Genomic DNA, 21,344 nt, shown 5'->3' with positions numbered 1-21,344 from the left:
AATGATTAAAGATATGTAATGATTGACAATTAGCATAATAATATATTAAATATTAATTTTTATATAATTATAAAAAAAAGATATTTTCTTAAAATAGATTGAGAAGAGAGTAAATATAATTAAATATATTGAAAGTAATGCTTTTATTTTAAAGGAAAAAAATTCATGAGAAGTTGATATCTCACCTCCAATATTTTTAAAAATACACTAATATACCAATAATACTAATAGTTAAAAAATAATTGTGAAGACTTACTAATAATTAATATCTAAAATAAGTAAACTAAATAACAATAATTGAAAAGAAATATTTAACAAATGTGAGAAATAAAAATAAAAGAAATTGGTAAATAATAAATATAAATATATTAAAGAATGTATTAAATATTGATTTAATATAATTATAATAAAAATATTTTCCTAAGTTAATATAATTATGCATTATTCATTAAATACTAATTATAATATTATAATATAATTATAATAAAAAAAATTTTAAAATAATTTATTTAAAAAAATATAAATTGGTTATTAATAACTGGTGCTATTATCATATAATTATCATATCATAATAATAATATTATTATTATTATTATTATTATTATTATTATAACTGGGAAAAATATAAGGCGGCTAAGAAAGAGACAAAAGTGGCTGTAAGTGAAGCAAGAACAAGAGCATATGAGGGTCTCTACCAGTCTTTGGGCACGAAAGAAGGAGAAAAAGGTATATATAGAATCGCAAAGAGTCGGGAAAGAAGAACGAGAGATTTGGATCAGGTTAAGTGCATAAAGGATAAGGATGGAGAGGTGTTGGCTCAAGAGGAAAAGATTAATGAAAGGTGGAAGAGCTACTTCTACGAGTTATTTAATGAGGGACAGAAGACTCTTCCGAGCCTTGGTCGATTATGCACAAGGGAAGAAGATCAAAACTTTAACTACTATCGAAGGATTCGAGACTTCGAGGTAAAAGAGGCTCTAAAGCAGATGAAAAATGGCAGGGCAGTAGGACCTGATAATATCCCGATTGAGGTTTGGAAGGGTTTTGGAGAAAAATGCATCAACTGGTTAACCAAGCTTTTTAACGAGATTTTAAGGTCAAAGAAGATGCCTGATGAGTGGAGAAAGAGCACCTTGGTACCTATCTACAAGAATAAGGGGGATATACAAAGTTGCGGAAACTATAGAGGGATTAAGCTTATGAGTCATACTATGAAGTTATGGGAAAGGGTGATAGAACGGAGGTTGAGAAAAGAGACACAAGTAACAGAGAACCAATTTGGATTTATGCCAGGCAGATCTACCACTGAAGCGATATACCTATTAAGAAGGATGATGGAGAGGTATCGTAGTAATAAAAGGGATCTACACATGGTGTTTATTGATTTGGAAAAAGCGTATGATAGAGTACCAAGGGAGGTCTTATGGAAGGTTTTAGAAAAGAGGAGAGTAAGGATCGCATATATTCGGGCAATTAAAGACATGTATGATGGGGCCACAACTAGTGTGAAGACTCAAGGTGGTGTGACAGAGGAATTCCCTATTGGTATAGGATTACACCAGGGATCATCCTTAAGTCCATACCTTTTCACATTAGTCTTGGAAGTACTCACAGAGCACATCCAAGAGCCTGTGCCATGGTGCATGCTTTTTGCCGATGATATCGTCCTTATGGGAGAGTCAAGGGAAGACCTAAATAAGAAGTTGGAGCTATGGAGAAAAGCTCTAGAAGTGTATGGTCTGCGCATAAGCCGTAGCAAGACGGAATATATGGAATGTAAGTTCAGTCTGAGAAGGGAAAACTCCAATATAGAGGTGAAGATTGGAGAAAACATCCTGCGAAAAGTTAAAAGTTTTAAGTATCTTGGGTGCATCATACAGGATAATGGAGAGATTGAACAGGATGTAAATCATAGGATCCAAGCAGGTTGGTCAAAATGGCGGAGTGCATCTGGTTTTATATGCGACAAAAAAGTGCCTTTAAAACTTAAAGGTAAATTCTATCGCACCGCTATAAGACCGGCTATGCTGTATGGTACGGAGTGTTGGGCGGCTAAAGGGGAGCACGAACATAAGTTGAGTGTGGCAGAGATGAAGATGTTGAGATGGATGAGTGGTCATACGCGATTGGATAAAATAAGGAATGAAGATATAAGGGAGAGAGTTGGAGTAGCACCCATTGTGGAAAAGATGGTTGAATCGCGTCTCAGGTGGTTTGGACATGTGGGAAGAAGACCGATAGAACATCCAGTCAGGAGGGTGGATGAGATGGAAGATGGACAAAGGGCAAAAGGCAGAGGAAGACCTAAGAAGACCATCCATGAGGTGGTCAAACGAGATCTACATGTAAACGGTCTCTTTGTAGACATGATACATGACAGAGCACAATGGCGTCGTTTGATTCATGTAGCCGACCCCACTTAGTGGGACAAGGCTTTGTTATTATTATTATTATTATTATTATTATTATTATTATTATTATTATTATTATTATTATTATTAAAAATATTTTCAATTTATAATTGATAAGTAGCTTAATAATACATTAAATATTAATTTTATATAATTATATAATAAAGATATTTTTTAAATTAGTATAATTATGCATTATTATTTAGATGTTAATTATAATATAATTATAATAAATATATTTTTTAAAGTAAACTTAGAAGAGAAATAGTGCATCTATTTTAACAAAAAAAATAAATTCACAAAGAATTGACACCTCACTTTCATTAGTTGGGAGAAAATTCAGTTTTAGTATATTAAGTGAATAGTTGTGCTTGAATCATTGTTAATATATATATGTAGTATTTAATAAATCCAATGAACTAATGTGTAGCAAAGTAAAACATACAGGAGTATATATGCATTGGGATATGTTGTCAAAAGCAAAGAAGAAAAAAGAAAAGGAACGGGATGAGCCAACTACAGAAAAAAGGTAACATCATAAAAGGACTAAAAATCAACCGTTCAGTTGAATCAATCTAAAATAATAATGTTGCATTTTTTTGCATCTTCGTTATATTATTTGCTAATAAATAAAATGCTCCTCATTTTTGCATGTAACAATAGAGCACACGAGACAGAGATTCAAATACAAATAATTAAAGAAAAAAATTTTGTTGAGGAAAAAAATGAAAGAGAGAAAGATATTCATCAACACATACATATATATTATTGGTCACAAATACAATAGGATGATTGACTTGACCAAAAATTGATTTATCGCACAACATTAATTTGTAAATATCGTTACGTGTTAGGTAAGCATTGAGAATAATAAGAAAGGACCTCTTTTTTATTAGAGTGCTGCCGAAACAACAACGTTAATAATAAGCCTAAAACCAAAGAAAAAAAGGAAGAAGAAGAGAAGATGGTGATGAGAATCGAAGAGTAAAATAAACAATTTCGTATGCAGCTATTATTATAGTTTGTAAAATTGTTTAGGACAAAGAAATAAAAAGGTAAAATGAAAAACCACCTGCCAAAAAAAATGAAAAACCACCGTTAGGAGACTTTAGGTATTTATATGTTCGAAAATAAGAAGGCCCGTCAGAGTAATTTATTATTCACATTATAATCTCTTACCATGATTCTAGTAACATTCATTATTCCCATATCTTTTCTTTCTATTATTATTTACGAAAGTCAAATATAAGTATTAATTTTTAGATAATTATGATATTTTAAAATATTATATTTACAACACTAAATTAATCATTATATATATATATATATATATATATATATATATATATATATATATATATATATATATATATATAAACTTATTTTTAATATATATTTTATCTTTGAATATTTTTTTCCATTTTTTATCAATATCATTATAATATATTTTTTTTGCTACTAAATGTCATGGTTATTAATTATGTATATGTAATAAGATGATCGAAATCTGACATACAGTTGATAATTTAATAATATTTAATTATTTTTAATTATTAATTTTATATAAAAATATCTATAGTAAATTATACCGGAGAAAGTAATTTTTTTAACTAAATTAATATGTATTTATTATTTTATTACATTCAATTAGAATAAATAATAAATCATCTATTTTGTTATGCATCTTATAAAGTAATGAATTAAAGTAATTGATAATAATTGATTGATGTAAATTATAATAAATTGTGTGATATTTAAATATCTAATCAAATCAATTAGTTGATATAATTAATTTATCGTAATGAATTGAATTTAATGAGTTAAAATAAATAAATCAGAAAACACTCTAAAAAACATACCATATCAACTTCATCGTTAAGTATAAATACCCAATTTTTATATAATATAATAGATAAATTATTATTATTATTATTATTATTATTATTATTATTATTATTATTATTATTATTAATTGATATCAATATCAATTTTTCACCATTAATGTATGTATCAATTTGTCATTAATTATGCTTGATTAAAAATAATAATTAAAAAATATTAATAATTGACAATTAGTATTATACCATTAATATAATAATTTAATAATTAATATTTATATTCTTATTGATAATTAATTTAATAATGCACTAAATATTAATTTTATATAATTATAATAAAGATATTTTCCTAAATTAGTATAACTATGAATTTTTTATTAAATGCTAATTATAATATAATTATAATAAAGATATTTTTATAAAATAAATTTAGAAGAGAAAATAGTATATTTATTTTGGAGGAAAAAAAACTCACGAAGAGACACCTCACCTTCGTTAGTTGGAGAAAAAACTCAATTTTAGTATATTAAGTAGATAAAATTTTAATAATAATACACGGATAATTGAAATAGTTTATATACAGATTTTTCAAGTTATTATTATTATTATTATTATTATTGGATAATGAATAAGAATTAGAATTATATCAATATTTTTAAAATTAATATAATTTAAATAACAAAAATATTTAAAATCAATATGCATTATTAATATCATAAGATTTGATTATTTTATGATTAGAATCAAATATTTTTATCATGATTACTACGACTGGTGCAATTATCATATATTATTATTATTATTATTATTATTATTATTATTAAAAGTATTTTTAATTGATAATTGATAAGTAGTTTAATAATGCATTAAGTATTAATTTGATATAATTATAATGAAGATATGTTCCTAAATTAGTATAATTATATATTGTTCATTAAATATTAATTATAATATAATTATAATAAAGATATTTTTTATAAAATAATTTAGAATAGAGAATAATGTATTCATTTTGGAGGGAATATGGAGTGACGAAAGATCGACACTTCACCTTTATTAGTCGAAAAAAAATCCAGTTTTAGTATATTAAGTAAATAGATAATCATCTTTTAAATAAGTTAATTCTAGCAACCTAATGGCCAGTACAACGTGACACAAGACACCTCAAGGTTAAAAGAACGTGGTCCGTGTAAAAGACAAGTGGCCACTTATTACTGCTCAAGTTTCAGAATAAAGCGGAAAATCTTTCGTACCTAAATTCTAATTAATTTTTCGGGAATATTGATAAATAGGTTCATCTTGAATTCTTGATACATCATCAAACTAAAATAATCAAATAGTTTGTATTAATTACTATTATTATCCTCTGTAATTTTTTTCCTTTTCAACATGGCCATGGATATCAAACCTTCGCTACTCTCTTCTCTAGTGGCGCTGCTCTTCCTTTTATTTGCTCAATCCTCAAATGCAACCAACAAAATTGTTGAAGTGAACAAAATTTGCAACATAACCGTAAACCCTTCACTTTGTTCAAAAATTCTAAACTCAAAACCCGGTGGTACAAACCGTGCAGATCTAATTACCCTTGCAAATTACACAATTGGTGTTGTTCGTTCCAACGTTACAAACACAATTAGCCTCATTAAGTTTCTGATAAGAAATTCAACTAATTCAGATGCGAAGAATCATTACCAATTGTGTTTGACACATTTCGACGAAGAAGGCGCATTACACGAGGTGGACTACGCTGAGAAAATGCTGAAGGCAAAGGATTACCAAGGTGTTAATGTTGCTGCTTCTGGTGTTAAGACGGTGGTTGATGGTTGTGTTTTTGGTGATTCACCAACTGATCCTGTTTTTCCTGATCATTCTTCGCTACCAAAATATGCTGAATATGTAAAGCAAGTTGCTGATATTATTACTGCCATTTCTAACTATTTGATGGGTATTTATAAGTAATTGTAGGTTAATTAATTCGGTTTGTACTTCTTAGTGACGGATATTATGTAAAAGTTACTTTTAGTAATGAAATAAAATTATGAATTTTTAGTTTGACTTACATGTGATTATGTGAAATACATCTCACTGATAGAATGTGTAGTGTGTGTCAAGAAAGAACATAATGTTAAAATTTTTTACTAACATAAAATATATTGAAAAGGAAAAAAACAAAGGCCCACATCTAAAATGCTAAATCGCAAGTTGTGCATTCATCAATCTTTTTTCTTATTTTGAAAGTACTTAGTCAAAATAGTCTTTGTAATCTTTTAATAAATTTAATTTTGACGAAGTTTTATACTTACATCAAATTAAAATAGTCATTCAAAAGTACATTAAAATTAATTTTTTAAAATATATATTTTATTTAATTTTTACTTTTTATTTGTCAAATTTAATATTTATCAATTTAAAATGGTCCAATATTTTAATATATGATGTGAATTTTCTTTATTAAATAAAACTAAAGCAGATTGTTTCTATTTTTATATTACATTTTGCTACTCATTACTTGAGATGAATAATTATAATATTTTTGTAGTTAATAATAATATATATAAAATATAATATCATTTTAGGATTGATTATTTGATTAAGTTCCTTTTTTTTTTGGTCGAATTTTCTTTTTCCAATTTTTTTTTTTGCAATTTTTTCTTTCTTCTTTTTTCCCTTGCTTCTTTATGTTTATATATATATACTTGTTACGTTGTCACAGTACAAGAATTGCGCTCGAATTTAGCTACAGATGTTACCAGGGTTTAGTAGTAAACTTTTTTATGACTATAAGTGAAAATACATTTTTGAAATAAATTATCGTCAATTTAAAATTTTGTAACTTAATCCAACAATAAATAGAGGCGCAAAAATAAATTTTGTTAGCGTCAAATTTAGTATAAAAAATTTTTCACGATAACATATACAAATTAGTGAAACGCGACATTTAAACAATGACGAATGTCTTACTTTTGAATTTTTTCGCTAGTAAATCTAACAGTAAATTTGAGATAAAATTTAAATGCAAAATCTCTCTCTCTCTCTCTCTCTCTCTCTCTCTCTCTCTCTCTCTCTCTCTCTCTCTCTCTCTCTCTCTCCTTGAAAAAGGTTGTTGCGCCACCACCTATCATTGCCGCTTAGCTCCATCATTGTCGCGATCAGCATGTCACTGTCATTGTTGCTAGAGTCTCCATAGAAAGCCTCCGCCACAGCTGGTGATGTCTCTTGTTGTCAGAGGTTGTCCCTACGTTGCCGCCATCACTGCTGAAGTCCACCATGTCAAAGGTAAGGTTGTCTATTTTTTTTCTTTTAGTTGTTTGTTATATTACACCTAAAATTTACTAATTAAACCTTAACCCTACCACTTAGATTTTACTTGCCTCCTATTACCACCACGCTTTTATTATTTTGCAGTCATTATCATAGGTAATTTTAATTTGTATAGTTTTTATTTTTTTTAGATTTTTTATTTATTTAAGATTTTATTAAATATTTTATTAATGAAGTGTGTGATTAGAGTTTGTTACATTAATTTAGTATAATTAAAAATTAATTAAATAATATTAAATTAGGTTAGATGTAATTTAAACTTTATTATGAATTAATGGTATTTTGGTTGATTACTAATTTTTTGAGTTAATTGTTATCTAAGTTAATTTGTGTTGATTATGGTTAATTCTTTTGAGTTTGTTAATAATTTATTAATCACCTGATTTTTTCATGGTTGCAAATTGTTAACCTTTAGTTGCTATTACTTTGGGGAATGAAAGACTCGAAAATTGGGATAGGGGTTACTGGATATAGAAGTGTGTGTTAAATGCCATATATTTTGTTGAGTTTGATTGTAGTTAGATTAATTATGTAATCTGTAATGTTTTTGACTTTTTGTTTTTTATTTTATTTTATTATTTTATTTTATTTTTTTGCTTATACTAGGTACTAGGAATAATCATATCCCCCACAAAGGAGCTATCAAATCAAATATATCATGTTACACAACCTTTGATTTCACAGTTAGTTTTCAAGGATGATTATTGCTTGCATGCATGTTAATTCACAATTTTAGCAACAAACTCTTTTGTTTATATTTATAAAATTATCAAACATGCATCTCTTACAACGAGCCCCTTAAAATTTACACTCTTTTATTTTCTAATGCATCATATAATATAATCTCTTAATTTATATTTTGCATATTAATATTTAGATTAGAGAGATATCACGTGAGTTTAGGACAAATATTTATTTGTAAACTGTAAATTCTAAAAGATCGAGGAGTTTATGTACGTGTGAAAAATAACCATTTTTTGTGAGATGTTTGTTATAAATTTATGACGTACTAAAATAAAAATACAAAGATGTGAAATTTGTAATTCTAAAAACAGAATAATTAACAAAATTACAGGAAATATATATTGACACTTCTATTTTTGATAATATCATTTTTTTTATAAATTTATACAAACATATATATAATTTAAAAAATTATGTATGGAGAAATATTATAAAAGCTAAGTGACAATATTGTGACCCAAAATATTAATTAACGTGCAATAACCATATAGTCAATTTATATTCCAACAAAATGTACTAAAATTTGGTTTTTGTAATGGTGAGTTATTTTTACATAATATTAAATATTAGAATATATTAGGATTATGTTAGAGCACAATGCAATTTTATAATTATCAACTAAGTCAGTGAACATCAATAGAATTGGAATAAAATGGAAATGAAATTGATGAACTAAAAACAATAATAGAAATTCATTCTCCCCACTTTGAGTTAGGGATGACTCCCTCACTAACTGTTTAGATTGTTTCTACTTTTCTCTCTCCTTAAATTCCTATCAGATTCTAATAATTTTGTCTATTATTACCATGCTCTCTCATTCATTTATCCATTAGTCCCTAGTCCAATATGGCATCTTTCGCTCTCTTTTGTTAACAATTGGGCCAGTGTTGCTACTCTCTTCTTCTTCCCTTGTTGAATTTAGCTGCTGAGATAGGCTTGGAATAGTGACTGTATCAACTATCCCCTCCCCAACAATGACCTTGTCCTCAAGGTCAAGACAGAAAACATCCTCTATAACTCCTCTTTATTCACCTAAGTGGTTTCATCCCTCGATGTTCCCTCCCAATCTACTAATACTTGTTCAACTGGTTGTCCCTCCTTGATCACCGTACGACGTGCAATAATTGCAGATGGGAGAGGCTGAAAAGCAGCGGGTGCACCCGCCAGGACGGGTACCTCTGTTGGTGGCTCTCCACAAAACTTCTTCAACATAGAAACATAGAAGACGGGGTGAATGGTGCTGCCGGCAGGGAGCTCTAATCGGTACGCCAGCTTTCCCACAGGTCGTTGCACTCGATACGGTCCAAAGAATCGTCTCCCCAGCTTTGGATGCTCCTTGTGGAAGAGGGATATCTGCCGATAGGGCTTTAATTTCAACAAAATCCACTCTCCTTCTCAAAATTCTTGATCGCGGCGATGCTTATCTGCCTGTTTCTTCATGCGGCTTCGAGCCTGGTGCAAATAGAAGCTCAATTCATCATTGAGAATTTCACGGGTCCTCAAGAAGGAGTCAATTTCCACCACGGGAGAAGTGCCAGGAATGTAACCAGGGAGTAGGTTCATGGGAAAGCCGTGGAGTGCCTCATGTGGGGTCATCTGGATGGTAGAGTGGAATGATCCATTGTAGCAAAATTCAGCCCAAAGGCAAAAAGGACGTCCATAATTGTGGCTGAGAATGGGTAAATGCTCGAAGGTACTGTTCCAGGGAACGATTTGTCACTTCCGTTTGACCGTCGCACTGTGGATGGTAGGCAGTGCTATAGTGCAAGTGCGTTCCGCTGTGCTCGAACAGGTTGCGCCAGAATTTGCTGAGGAAAATAGGATCCCTGTCCGAGACAATCACCGAAGGAAAACCATGAAGTTTAACAACAGCTGCAATGAAAATTTTGGCCACTGAAGAAGCGGTGAACCCTGCCCGTAGCGGCTCAAAGTGAGCTGTTTTACTAAAGCGGTCCACCACCACCATTATCGCAAAGTACCCGGCTGATTTTGGCAATTGCATTATGAAATCCATGGATAGCTCCATCCAGGGACCTTTAGGAACCGGCAAGGGGTTGAGGAGGCCAGCTTACTTTGCAGGCACATATTTTGTGGTTTGACAAGTTTCACATTCCTGAATCAGTTTGTGAATGTCTCTACGAAGTCCAAGCCAAAAGAAGACACTACCAAGGGCCTTAAAAGTCTTTAGTTCCCCTTAATGTCCCACCATGGGTGTAGAATGGAACTCCTTGAGTAACTGATTGCGCAGACCCTCAAAATTTGGCACCCAAATTCTGCCCCGGTAAGTTAGCAACCCTTCTTGGAATAGGAATTCAGGGTTGATGGACCCTTGGTTATATTGTGCTATCATTGATTGGGTTTCTGGGTCTTCTGCAGTGGCGCTCAAGAGCAATGGCCATAATGTGGATTGCACAGTTGAGAATGCCTGGAATTGCACCTCTGGATTCCCATCACCCTGTCTAGATAAGGCATCAGCAGCCTTATTAGTCTTGCCAGAACGATATATGACCTCAAAATCATATCCCAAAAGCTTGGTAAGATAGAATTGCTGCTCAGGGGTCAACATCACCTGTGACATTAATTCACGTAAGCCTTGGTGATCTGTCTTGATACAGAAACGGCGCCCTAGTAAGTAATGCCGCCACTTCACCACTGCTTGGGTAATAGCGTACAATTCCCTGATATAAGCTGATGCCACCTTTAATTTTCTACTAAGTTTCTTAATAAAATAAGCAAGAAGATGCCCTTGTTGGGACAACACTGCACCAATCCCTTGGGTTGACGCATCAGTTTCAATCGTAAATGGCAGATTGAAATCGGGTAAGGCTAATACTGGAGTACCAGTAAGGGCTGACTTCAACTCCTCAAATGCAATCTCCACTGCATGCTCCCAATGAAAATTATTGCGTTTGAGAAGTTCAGTGAGTGGAGCAGCCAGTTGCGCATACCTTGCGACAAACCTCCGATAGTACCCAGTGAGGCCGAGAAAGCCCTGCAGTTGTTTCAAGTTCACTGGCTTGGGCCATTCAACAATTGCCTTAATTTTGGAGTTGTCAACCTGCACTCCTTCCTTGCCCACCACATGGCCTAGGTATTCAACTTCTTGTTGGAAAAATGTACATTTAGAGAGCTTGGCCACAAATTGATGTTGTTGTAGGACTGCCAGTGCTGTTCTTAAATGTGCAATGTGTTCTTCCTTGGATTTGCTATAAATAAGCATGTCATTGAAAAACACTGCAATAAATTTCTGGATGTACGGCCGAAACACCTTATTCATGGTTTCCTGAAATGTCGAAGGGGCATTGGTAAGACCAAAAGGCATCACCATAAATTCGTAATGGCCAAGGTGCGTACGGAAGGCGGTCTTTGGAATGTCCTCATCCCGAACTTGAATCTGGTGGTAACCCGAACGCAAGTCAATTTTGGAGAAATAAGCAGCACCAAATAGTTCATCGAGAATTTCATCAATAGTGGGAATGGGAAACTTATCTTTAATGGTAATGGCATTAAGGGCTCGGTAGTCAACACAAAACTGCCAACTGCAATCTTTCTTGCGTACAAGTAGCACAGGACTAGAGAAGGCGCTGTGACTTTCACGGATTACCCCGAACTGCAACATTTCCTCTACTAGCCTCTCAATCTCTCCTTTCTGATAATGTGTGTAGCGATATGGTCGCACATTGACTGGGTCAGCCCCCAGTTGTAAGTGAATCTGATGCTCAATTTCTCTTGGAGGTGGCAAGGTTTCTGGTTCTTTGAAAACTTCTTGATATTCAGATAACAACAATTGGACAGCTTCATCCTGTTCAGTTTGTGGCCTTGTAATTGAGGGATCAATGACTCGCAAGTGCAAGAAGGAAGCAATGACGTCAGCCGATACCATTTTATTCAAAGCCCGATTGCCCACTGCCCCAGGTTGGAATAGCCTCTCACCCTGCAGCTTAACCGTGAGATCACCCACCTTAAATTCCATGGTCAAGTGCATATAGTTCATTGTCACGTCACCCAATTGCATCAATCGTTGCACGCCCAGCACCACGTCCGCTCCTTTAATATCCAAGATAAAGGTTTCCAAATGAAATCCATACCCTTGCATGCGCAATGGGATATCATTGCACTTGGAAGCACACCCGATGCACTCACCATTGCCCACATAGACATTCAGTTGATGCACCGGAGTCAATGGTAACTTCAATCTCTTGGCAATGGACTCCTTCATGAAGTTATGTGTGCTGCCACCATCAACGAGCACCATAACCGGCAACCCTTCACACGTTCCTGCCACTCGGATAGTCTCCGGGTGGTAAGCTCCAACCATAGCATTGAATCTGAGAGTTCAGGGGAAGAATGGAGTGGTTCATGGTCCGAGAGTGGAAAGTCACTTGGTCTGTCTCTTTTTAGCTCTTCTAGCTCCTCACCACCAACGAGCAGCAAGTAAGAAGACTTGCATTTATGACCCGTAGAGTATTTCTCATCGCAATAGTAACACAACCCTTTATCCCTTCTTTGTTTGATCTCGGCCGCCGATAAGCGACGATGGTTGGCGGTCACTGCAGTGGCTGTGTTGCTGGCCTTACCCAAAGATGTCACGTGGGTAGGAGGGTTTCTTGTAGTGCCAAATTGAGATGGTGAGACTCCCTGCCGCTGCTCAACCACCGTGCGGTCTCAAATTCAGTACACCCGCTTGATTCTTCTGCTCATGCAGCTTTGCAAGAGCCACGACTCAACATATGACCACGGTTTAGCCAGCATCAACTCACATTTCAGCATCTCTGTCAGCCCAGCTACAAACAAGGATGTCAGCCACTCTTCACTTAGCCCCGTTACCTGGTTGGAGAGTTCCTCGAATTGATGTTGGTAAGCCGAAACGGTAGTCACCTGCTTGAGTTCTTTCAAAGCCGCCTTGGAATCATGGAAAATGTTGTGGCCGAAACGAACACAGAGTGCTTCCAAAAAACTCTCCCAAGTATGGTTAATAGAGTTGTTGATGCACCATCGATACCAAGTGTATGCTGGTCCCATCATGTGGAAGGAGAGCATACGAACTCTCCATATCTCCGGCACCGAATAGAGCTCAAAATATTCTCGTGCACGGAACGTCCACTCCTCTACCTTTTCACCATCAAACATGGGTAGCTCTGTTTTCATTCCCTTCGGCCAGTTCGGAAGTCGTGATTCCGCTGTGTACTCCGATAAATCGCCGGGAGTCCCACGATCAGTAACAACCTGCTTCAGCTTCAAGGAATCCCGAAGCATTTTCTGAATGTTCTTCACTGACGTCTCGACGGAATCGATACGCTCCTGGGTACCATTGAGCTGAGCCATGGTCTCAATCTGGCCCCGTTGCAGTGCTGCGATCTTCGAGCGGTTCTGCTCGCATACATCCTCCAAACGGAAGATGGGAGTTCCTGATTCCATGATAGAACCCTCTCAACGAAAGTACCAAATGTTAGAGCACAATGCAATTTCACAATTATCAACAAAGTCAGTAAACATCAACAAAATTGGAATAAAATGGAAATGGAATTGATGAACCAAAAATAATAACAGAAATTCACTCTCCCCTCTTCGAGTCAGGGATGACTCCCTCACTAACTGTCTAGATTGTTCCTACCTTTCTCTCTCCTTTTTTTTCCCTTAAATCCCTATCAGATCCTTACAACTTTGTCTATTATTACCATGCTCTCTCATTCATTTACCCATTACATAGTCCCTATCCCAATATGGCATCTTTCGCTCTCTTTTGTTAACAATTGGGTCAGTGTCGCTACTCTCTTCTTCTTCCCTTGTTGGATTTAGCTGCTGAGATGGGTTTGGAGTAGTGACTGTATCAGATCAATTAATTTTTATTAAAATTATTTAGTATATTTGAATATTTATTATAAGATATTACATTTTTATTATTTTAATTCTCTTAGCACCTATAATAAATACCTTTTATATTATATTCTACTTAACTTGAATACACACACTTTTTTCTTACTACTCCCTCTTACCTTTCTAACATAGTATCCGCCCATAGTATCCTCTTTGAAGAGGATATGTTATTTTTCTTTTGGTAAAATCATCGTATTTTTCACATTTTTTTATGTCATTTTTTCTTGTCTTTTGTTATGTTTTTTATCTTTTTTTTTTTATCTTACCGATTAGTCTATCATTTCTGTTTGTATCTTTCTATGTTTAATGAATTAAACACCATTATCATCCGCTACGTACCTAGTTTCATAGAAAAATCAGATTTTTTCATCATCTTTCGACAGTTCATCATCTTTTTTACAGTTTTGTCTGCACTTTTCTTCCGCCAGTTTCGCCTGTGCTTTTCTGTAGCATTTTTGGTCTGTGCTTCACTTGCGACAGTTCTGTCTGCGTTTCCCTTGTAGTAGTTCTGTCTGCACTTTTTTGCGGCAGTTTTCTTTCCGACAATTCTGTTTCTACCCTTTCTATTAGTTGATGCAATTTTTTTCTTTATTTTGTTGTTTTAAATAAATTTCAAACTTTGAGGGGGAATGTTAGAATATATTATGATGATCAATTAACTTTCATTAGAATTATTTAGTATATTTGAATATTTATTATAGCGGCTTATAGGATATTACATTTTTATTATTTCGATTCTCTTAGCATTTATAAATATCTTTTTATACTGTATTATTCTACACAACTTGAATACACACAAACCTTTTTTTAGTACTCTCTCTTACGTTTCTAACATAGAGTTAGAGTATAATTACGATCAATCAAGATCAATAAATATCAATTATATTTATTTAGCTTATCTGTATATATAGGTATTACAAGAATCAAAACAATAAAAATGTAATATCCTATAATATACAGATATGCTAAATAAATATAATTGATGCTAACTGATCTTAATTTATCTTAATTATACTCTAACATTAAAATCTGATAGGACAAAACATTTTTAAAACTAATTTCTAGAGAGACAGTGTTGGTTTGGATTAATTTTTTTGAACGAAAAAGTATTTTTTTTAAATAAAATATTTTTATTTAATTTTAAACCTATTTACTTTTTCTAAAAGCTAACAAAACTTTGCTTAAAAAAAACAAAAGACGTTTTTAATATTTAAAAACTTTTTTTAAAAAATATATCCAAATATAAAAAAATTTATTTTTGTCTATTAATTTTCTTTCAAATACTACTAAAAACAACATATTAGCTGCGATTTTTTTTTCCGAATTTTGATTGAAAATTGCAAATAATTTTGTTTCCTGCGACTTTTGCTCCTAATTTAAATCTGCAACATTTGAGCTCATGGATAATTATTGCATGCTGTGGATTTTGGAATTTGCAGCTAATTTACTAGCGACTTTTACTGCAAAAAACTTGTAAAATTTGCAGGAAATTTTGTGAAAAAATCAAACACTTTTGTCTAATTTTGATGCAATTTTAGCTACAAATTTTTTGTATGTATGAAATTTGCAGCAAAATTCGCAAGTAATTATTACATAAACTTCACGACTAACAAAATTTGCAAAAAAGATAGTAGCTAATTTTTTTGTAACAAATTTTGTAGACAATTAATCTATAATAAAAATCGTAAGTAATTGATGCAGCCAACTGCACAAAAAATAAAATCTGCAACAATAATTCGCAAGTAATATTTTTCTCTTTTTGATGCAAAAAATAGCTACGATATTTGCTATAAATCTTACAATTTGTAACAAAAATTTTACATATTTTTCATGAGTGATAAATTCGCAATAAAATTTACGATAATTTTTTTTAAAAAAAATTTACAAGTAAATTCACATTTATTTTATTATTTTTTAGTAGTAGAAAAATAAAAAAATAAATATTTTTTTAAAAACTAATCCAATCTTACCATGACAATAAAACCTTGATCAAATTTGGAGAACCAAACTATTTAAAACACTTTTTTTAACTATGATAGCTTGTCTAATGTCATACTAAGTGACGGTTAATGTTTCATTTTAAATTTCCGCGATCCGTTGAAGTCATTGACTGGTCAACTAGATTAATTAAATCTGAAGGATTAATTGATCAATTTAAAAACTGAAAAATAGCAAATTCAGAGACTAATTTACTTAGGTGGATATACAAAGCAAATGCACCATAAAAGAACATCAAAAAAAAAAAAAAAAAAAAGAGAGAATACAAAGCAAATGCATCATAAATGCCGATATACTTAACAGTTAACACTAAAAAGTCAAAATGTCAACCTTTTGCATTGACCCCGATGTTTTGCATGTCACATATATATTACATCCATTCATTGATTCTAGTGCTCATCGTGAGATACCAATCAAATTGTTCTTTGGTTTTTGCGCTATAATCAAATTTGTAATAAAATTAGTTCTTCAATTTTTAAATCTGGGTATCAACTTAGTCCTTCAGTTTTAACCAGTCAATGGACGAGTTTTCTTTTTCCCACAAATTGACTAATTTCTTATGAAAAATGTTATCTACCATATGATATAATATTAAATCTTAAACGACAAATTAACAGGTCAATATATATTTTATATTTTATTAAACATAAATAATTGACTTAATAATTTAAGAATTTGCGTACTAAATTATTGATCATAATAAAAGAGAAAAGATCAAATTTATTATTTTCTAAAAAAAATTATTTTTTTAATAATATTTATTTACGATGTAAATTCAGTTATTATTTTAATTATGTTCATGTAAATTTATTAAATAATTTAATATATATTTATCTAATAATTTTTAATTATTAATTTCACATAAAAATAAATTAAATAAATCTTTACTTCATATTTATCTCATGGGATATAAGACCACTAGTCAAAACTTTTACTCCTAATATGTCATTGTGACTTTTCAATTTCCATGTAGACTCGTTACATATTTACATTGCATTTACACGGTCACGGTCACGGTCAAAAGAATGTTGTCCGCATAAAGCATAAGTGACCATTTATTACTCCTCTAGTTTCAAAATAAAACGAAAAATCATTGGTACTAAAGTAATTTCGTTCCAACATTCTAATTAATATTTCGGTAATCATTCTCCTTATTAGTAGTAATCCAGAATGTGTCTCTTCAAATTTTTTTGTTTATAAATAATCAAATAGATTGTATTACTATTATTATTATTATTATTATCAAACATGGCTATGGATATCACAGCTTCGTTACTCTCTTCTCTAGTGGCGCTTACTCTTCCTTTTATTTGTTCAATCCTCAAATGCAACCAACAAAATTGTGGAAGTGAACAAAATGTGCAACACAACCCTAAACCCTATAAACCCTTCATTTTGTTCAAAAATTTCTAAACTCAAACCCCGGTAGTGCAAACGGTGCCGATCTAATTACCCTCGCAAATTACACAATCGGTGTTGTTTCGTTCCAATATTACCAACACCATTAGTCTTCAACTGATTCAGATGCCAAAGATCATTACTTGACGCATTTCGGTTACGACAATGGCGCATTATGCTGCTTCTGATGGTGTTATGGCATCATGGTTAACGTTCGTCGTGTTTCTAGTGATTCGCCAACTGATCATTGTTCGCTACCGAAATATTCGGAATCATAGACTTGTATTCTTTGTTGTGTTGGTTGGGTCAGGGATATTGATTACTATGCATTTTTGGGATTTAGAAACAGTTCCATATACCAAGAGAACCCGCTGCATTTTGTTATCTAATGACATGGAGAGGCAACTTGGTGAGGCTGAATTCGAGATAAAGAAGGCGAGTTTTAAGGGAAGGATCTTGCCTCCCATACACCCTGAGAGTGTGAGGATAAGGATGATATCAATGGAAATCATTGATACCTTGCAGAGAGGGTTGAGCAAGGAACAAGTTTGGAGTGATGCTAGTGCTTATTGTAAGGCAGAGAGTGGTTGGCACAAGGAAGATGAAATCCTTGATGACAGTTGGGTTCAGCAAAGTAGAAAGAAAGGGGCAGCTGCCTCGCATCTCCATGGATTGAATTGGGAGGTGCTTGTTGTCAATGAGTCGGAAGTCAATGCCTTTTGGCTACCTGGTGGTAAGATTGTTGTATACACCGGATTGTTAGAGCATTTTAAAAGTGATGCTGAGATTGCTACTATAATTGGACATGAGGTATAATTGTGCTTTGTTTAACTAATTCTTTTTTCAGTTTAAGATTTGTAGGAGGTTCTTGAAAGATATCTATGCTTATTTGTCTGTTTTTTCTTCTTAATTAGGTTGGTCATGCTTTGGCCCGACACACCGCTGAATATATGACGAAGAAATTGTGGTTTGCTATCCTGCAGTTTATTCTTTATCGATTTGTCACCCCGGAAATCGTCACCATAATGTCTTCTCTTTTCTTGAGCCTACCATTCAATCGACTGTATAACTTCGTTCATGTCTTTCTAATAAGTCAATTTCCTCTGTGGTTCTTTGATTATACTTGTTGCATTTTACTTAACATTATGTTTGTCATGGGCTCATGGCTCTCTAAATAGTGTAGAATGCTGTTGTGGATTGCTTTAGTGCTTTATTCCACATAACATATTATTAGTTCATAGAAGGTTTTGATAGTTCCAAGCAAATAAGAACTCCATTTCATTTACCATATGCTTTACCATCATTTCAATTGAGTAAATGATAGTTGATATCTTTTCTGAATAAAATTTCTGAGTGAGATGGGACTTAATAATTCATTTGAAACTCTGGTGTTGTGATACAGTAATCAAATTTTGACATGTCTTTCCTCATTCATCCTCAATTGTAGTTCCCTTGAGACATTATTGTGTGCCATCTATCAGCATGTCAATGTTGTTTTAAATTTCTGATTATACTTAAATAATCATGCATGCTCCTTGTAATTGTTCTTCTTGGTAGATATTTTGTTGAAGTGGAAACTTTTCCTTTTTTAAATATTTATAACTAAATCCTGTTTTCAGGATGGAAATGGAAGCCGATTACATTGGCCTGCTCTTAATTGCTTCCGCCGGATATGATCCACGGGTGGCGCCCACAGTGTATGAGAAGCTGGGAAAAGTCAAGGGTGAGTGGGCACTTTGGGACTATCTCTTCACTCATCCATCTGGAAGAAAGAGAGCAGAGTTGCTCTCCCAGGCCAAAATAATGGAAGAAGCATTCACCATATACAAGAATGCTAGGTCTGGAAGATGTATTGAAGGATTTGTTTGGACCAACATAACTTATATTGCCACACCAGAATCAACAAAGAACCTGTAGATGAAACTTAAAAGAATTCTGTTTTAGCCAAAAGAAAAGCTAGACAATTTTCTGTATGATGAATTTTGTCAACAATTTAGTTTCATAGATAGATGTTTGTTACGTAAAGTGTTAATTGCACAGCGCTTCAAAGAAAATTATTGATTAGATCATCTGTTCTAACATCTCAAAGGTGTTTCTAAGGTAGAAGGGACTATTTTTTCATGTGTTCAATACATGTTAGTGGCTTATTGCAACAACCAAATCAAGTGTATACATGCAAGGTTGATATTATCATGCTTACAAAGGGTTATATGAAACTGGGGGCAGGATAAATAATTAGGAGAATAGACTTTCACAACCGGTTAAAAGAAAGGAGGAAGGATGCTTATGGGTTCAGCCTCAATAGGTGGAGATGATGGTATTGATGTTGACAAAGGAGGTGGATGAGAAACAGAAAAATAATGTTAAATGCCATATATTTTGTTGAGTTTGATTGTAGTTAGATTAATTACGTAATCTTTAATGTTTTTGTTTTTTATTTTATTTTTTGCTTATACTAGGTACTAGGAATAATCATATCCCCCACAAGGGAGCTATCAAATCAAATATATCATGTTGCACAACCTGGTGAAGTGAAATCAGACATGAAGAAGATAGAGGAACTAATTGGCTTATTGGCACACCTGGGCGGTTCTATGACAAAATGAATCGGATGGATTTCTTGGATTTCAAAAACTTTGAGGTAAATATATTTTTCGGTTTCAGTTAGTTTTCAAGGATGATTATTGCATGTTAATTCACAATTTTAGCAACTCTTCAGTTTATGTTTATAAAATTATCAACACCTCTTACAATGAGCCCCTTCAAATTTACACTCTTTTATTTTCTAATGCATCATGTAATATAATCTCTTAATTTATATTTTGCATATTAATATTTCCGTTTTTACCATATAATCAAATTCCTAATAAAATTAGTTTATCAATTTTTTAAATTTATCAAGTTAGTTCTTCAGTTTTAATCAGTCATTGGATAAAATTTTTTTTTCTTTCGTAAATTGACTTAGTTTCTTACGAAAAATGTTGTTATCTACCATATGACATAATATTAGAGGACAAACTAACAGGTCAATAATATATATTCTTCAATTTATCTCACGGGATATAAGACCACTAGTCAAAACTTTGACTCCTAATATGTCATTATGACTTTTCAATTTCCATGGAGACTCATTACATATTTACATTGCATTTACACCGTCAAGGTCAAAAGAATGTTGTCCGCATAAAGCATAAGTGGCCACTTATTACTCCTGAAGTTTCAAAATAAATCGTAAATACACAAATCTTTGATTAGAGTAATTTCATTCCAAAATTCTAATTTTCGGGAATCATTCTCCGTATTAGTAGTAATCTATAGTGTTATCTCTTCAAATTTTTTTTTGTTTATAAATAGATTCACATTGATATATACATATGAACAAACTAAAATGAATTTAAATTCTCTAAATTTTGAATTTTTTTTTTAAAAATAAAATATGATTTATTACCATTTATTTCATAAGTGAAATCAAGAGAAAATATGAGAGAGGTAGGAGATCTCATTTTATTCTTTAAAGTGAAAATCTCAAATTTAAAAGATCCAAATTCAACTAAAATAATCAAATAGTTTGTATTACCATTATTATCCTCTGTAATTTTTTCTTTTTCAACATGGCTATGGATATCAAACCTTCGCTACTCTCTTCTCTAGTGGTGCTACTCTTCCTTTTATTTGTTCAATCCTCAAATGCAACCAACAAAATTGTTGAAGTGAACAAAATTTGCAACACAACCCTACACCCTTCGTTTTGTTCAAA

General features: G+C 32.3%; 2 protein-coding genes across 2 annotated transcripts; both read left to right on the top strand.

The window, feature by feature from the left end:
* Positions 1-5,638: 5,638 nt before the first annotated feature.
* LOC112754181 (pectinesterase inhibitor 2-like) lies at positions 5,639-6,208 on the top strand. The gene has a single exon (XM_025801754.3). It carries the CDS (start codon positions 5,639-5,641, stop codon positions 6,206-6,208), a length of 570 nt encoding a protein of 189 aa, XP_025657539.1.
* Positions 6,209-17,752: 11,544 nt separating this feature from the next.
* Positions 17,753-19,668, top strand: LOC112754178 (mitochondrial metalloendopeptidase OMA1-like). The gene is made up of 3 exons (XM_025801753.3): positions 17,753-18,397; positions 18,502-18,650; positions 19,207-19,668. The coding sequence occupies exons 1-3, from the start codon at positions 17,753-17,755 to the stop codon at positions 19,502-19,504; spliced, it is 1,092 nt and encodes a 363-aa protein (XP_025657538.1). The 3' UTR covers positions 19,505-19,668.
* Positions 19,669-21,344: the final 1,676 nt, after the last annotated feature.

The sequence above is a fragment of the Arachis hypogaea genome, chromosome 6 (assembly GCF_003086295.3).
Source record: "Arachis hypogaea cultivar Tifrunner chromosome 6, arahy.Tifrunner.gnm2.J5K5, whole genome shotgun sequence".
NCBI classification, from domain to species: domain Eukaryota; kingdom Viridiplantae; phylum Streptophyta; class Magnoliopsida; order Fabales; family Fabaceae; genus Arachis; species Arachis hypogaea.
This window is presented reverse-complemented; position numbering and strand designations above follow the sequence as displayed.

Bases quoted from the DNA above. Each gene is read 5' to 3' on its own strand.
- LOC112754178 (XM_025801753.3), top strand. From the start codon at position 17,753: ATGGCGCATTATGCTGCTTCTGATGGTGTTATGGCATCATGGTTAACG. The intron at 18,398-18,501 runs GTATAATTGTGC...CTTCTTAATTAG, and splicing joins CTACTATAATTGGACATGAG to GTTGGTCATGCTTTGGCCCG. The intron at 18,651-19,206 runs GTATAACTTCGT...TCCTGTTTTCAG, and splicing joins AGCCTACCATTCAATCGACT to GATGGAAATGGAAGCCGATT.
- LOC112754181 (XM_025801754.3), top strand. From the start codon at position 5,639: ATGGCCATGGATATCAAACCTTCGCTACTCTCTTCTCTAGTGGCGCTG.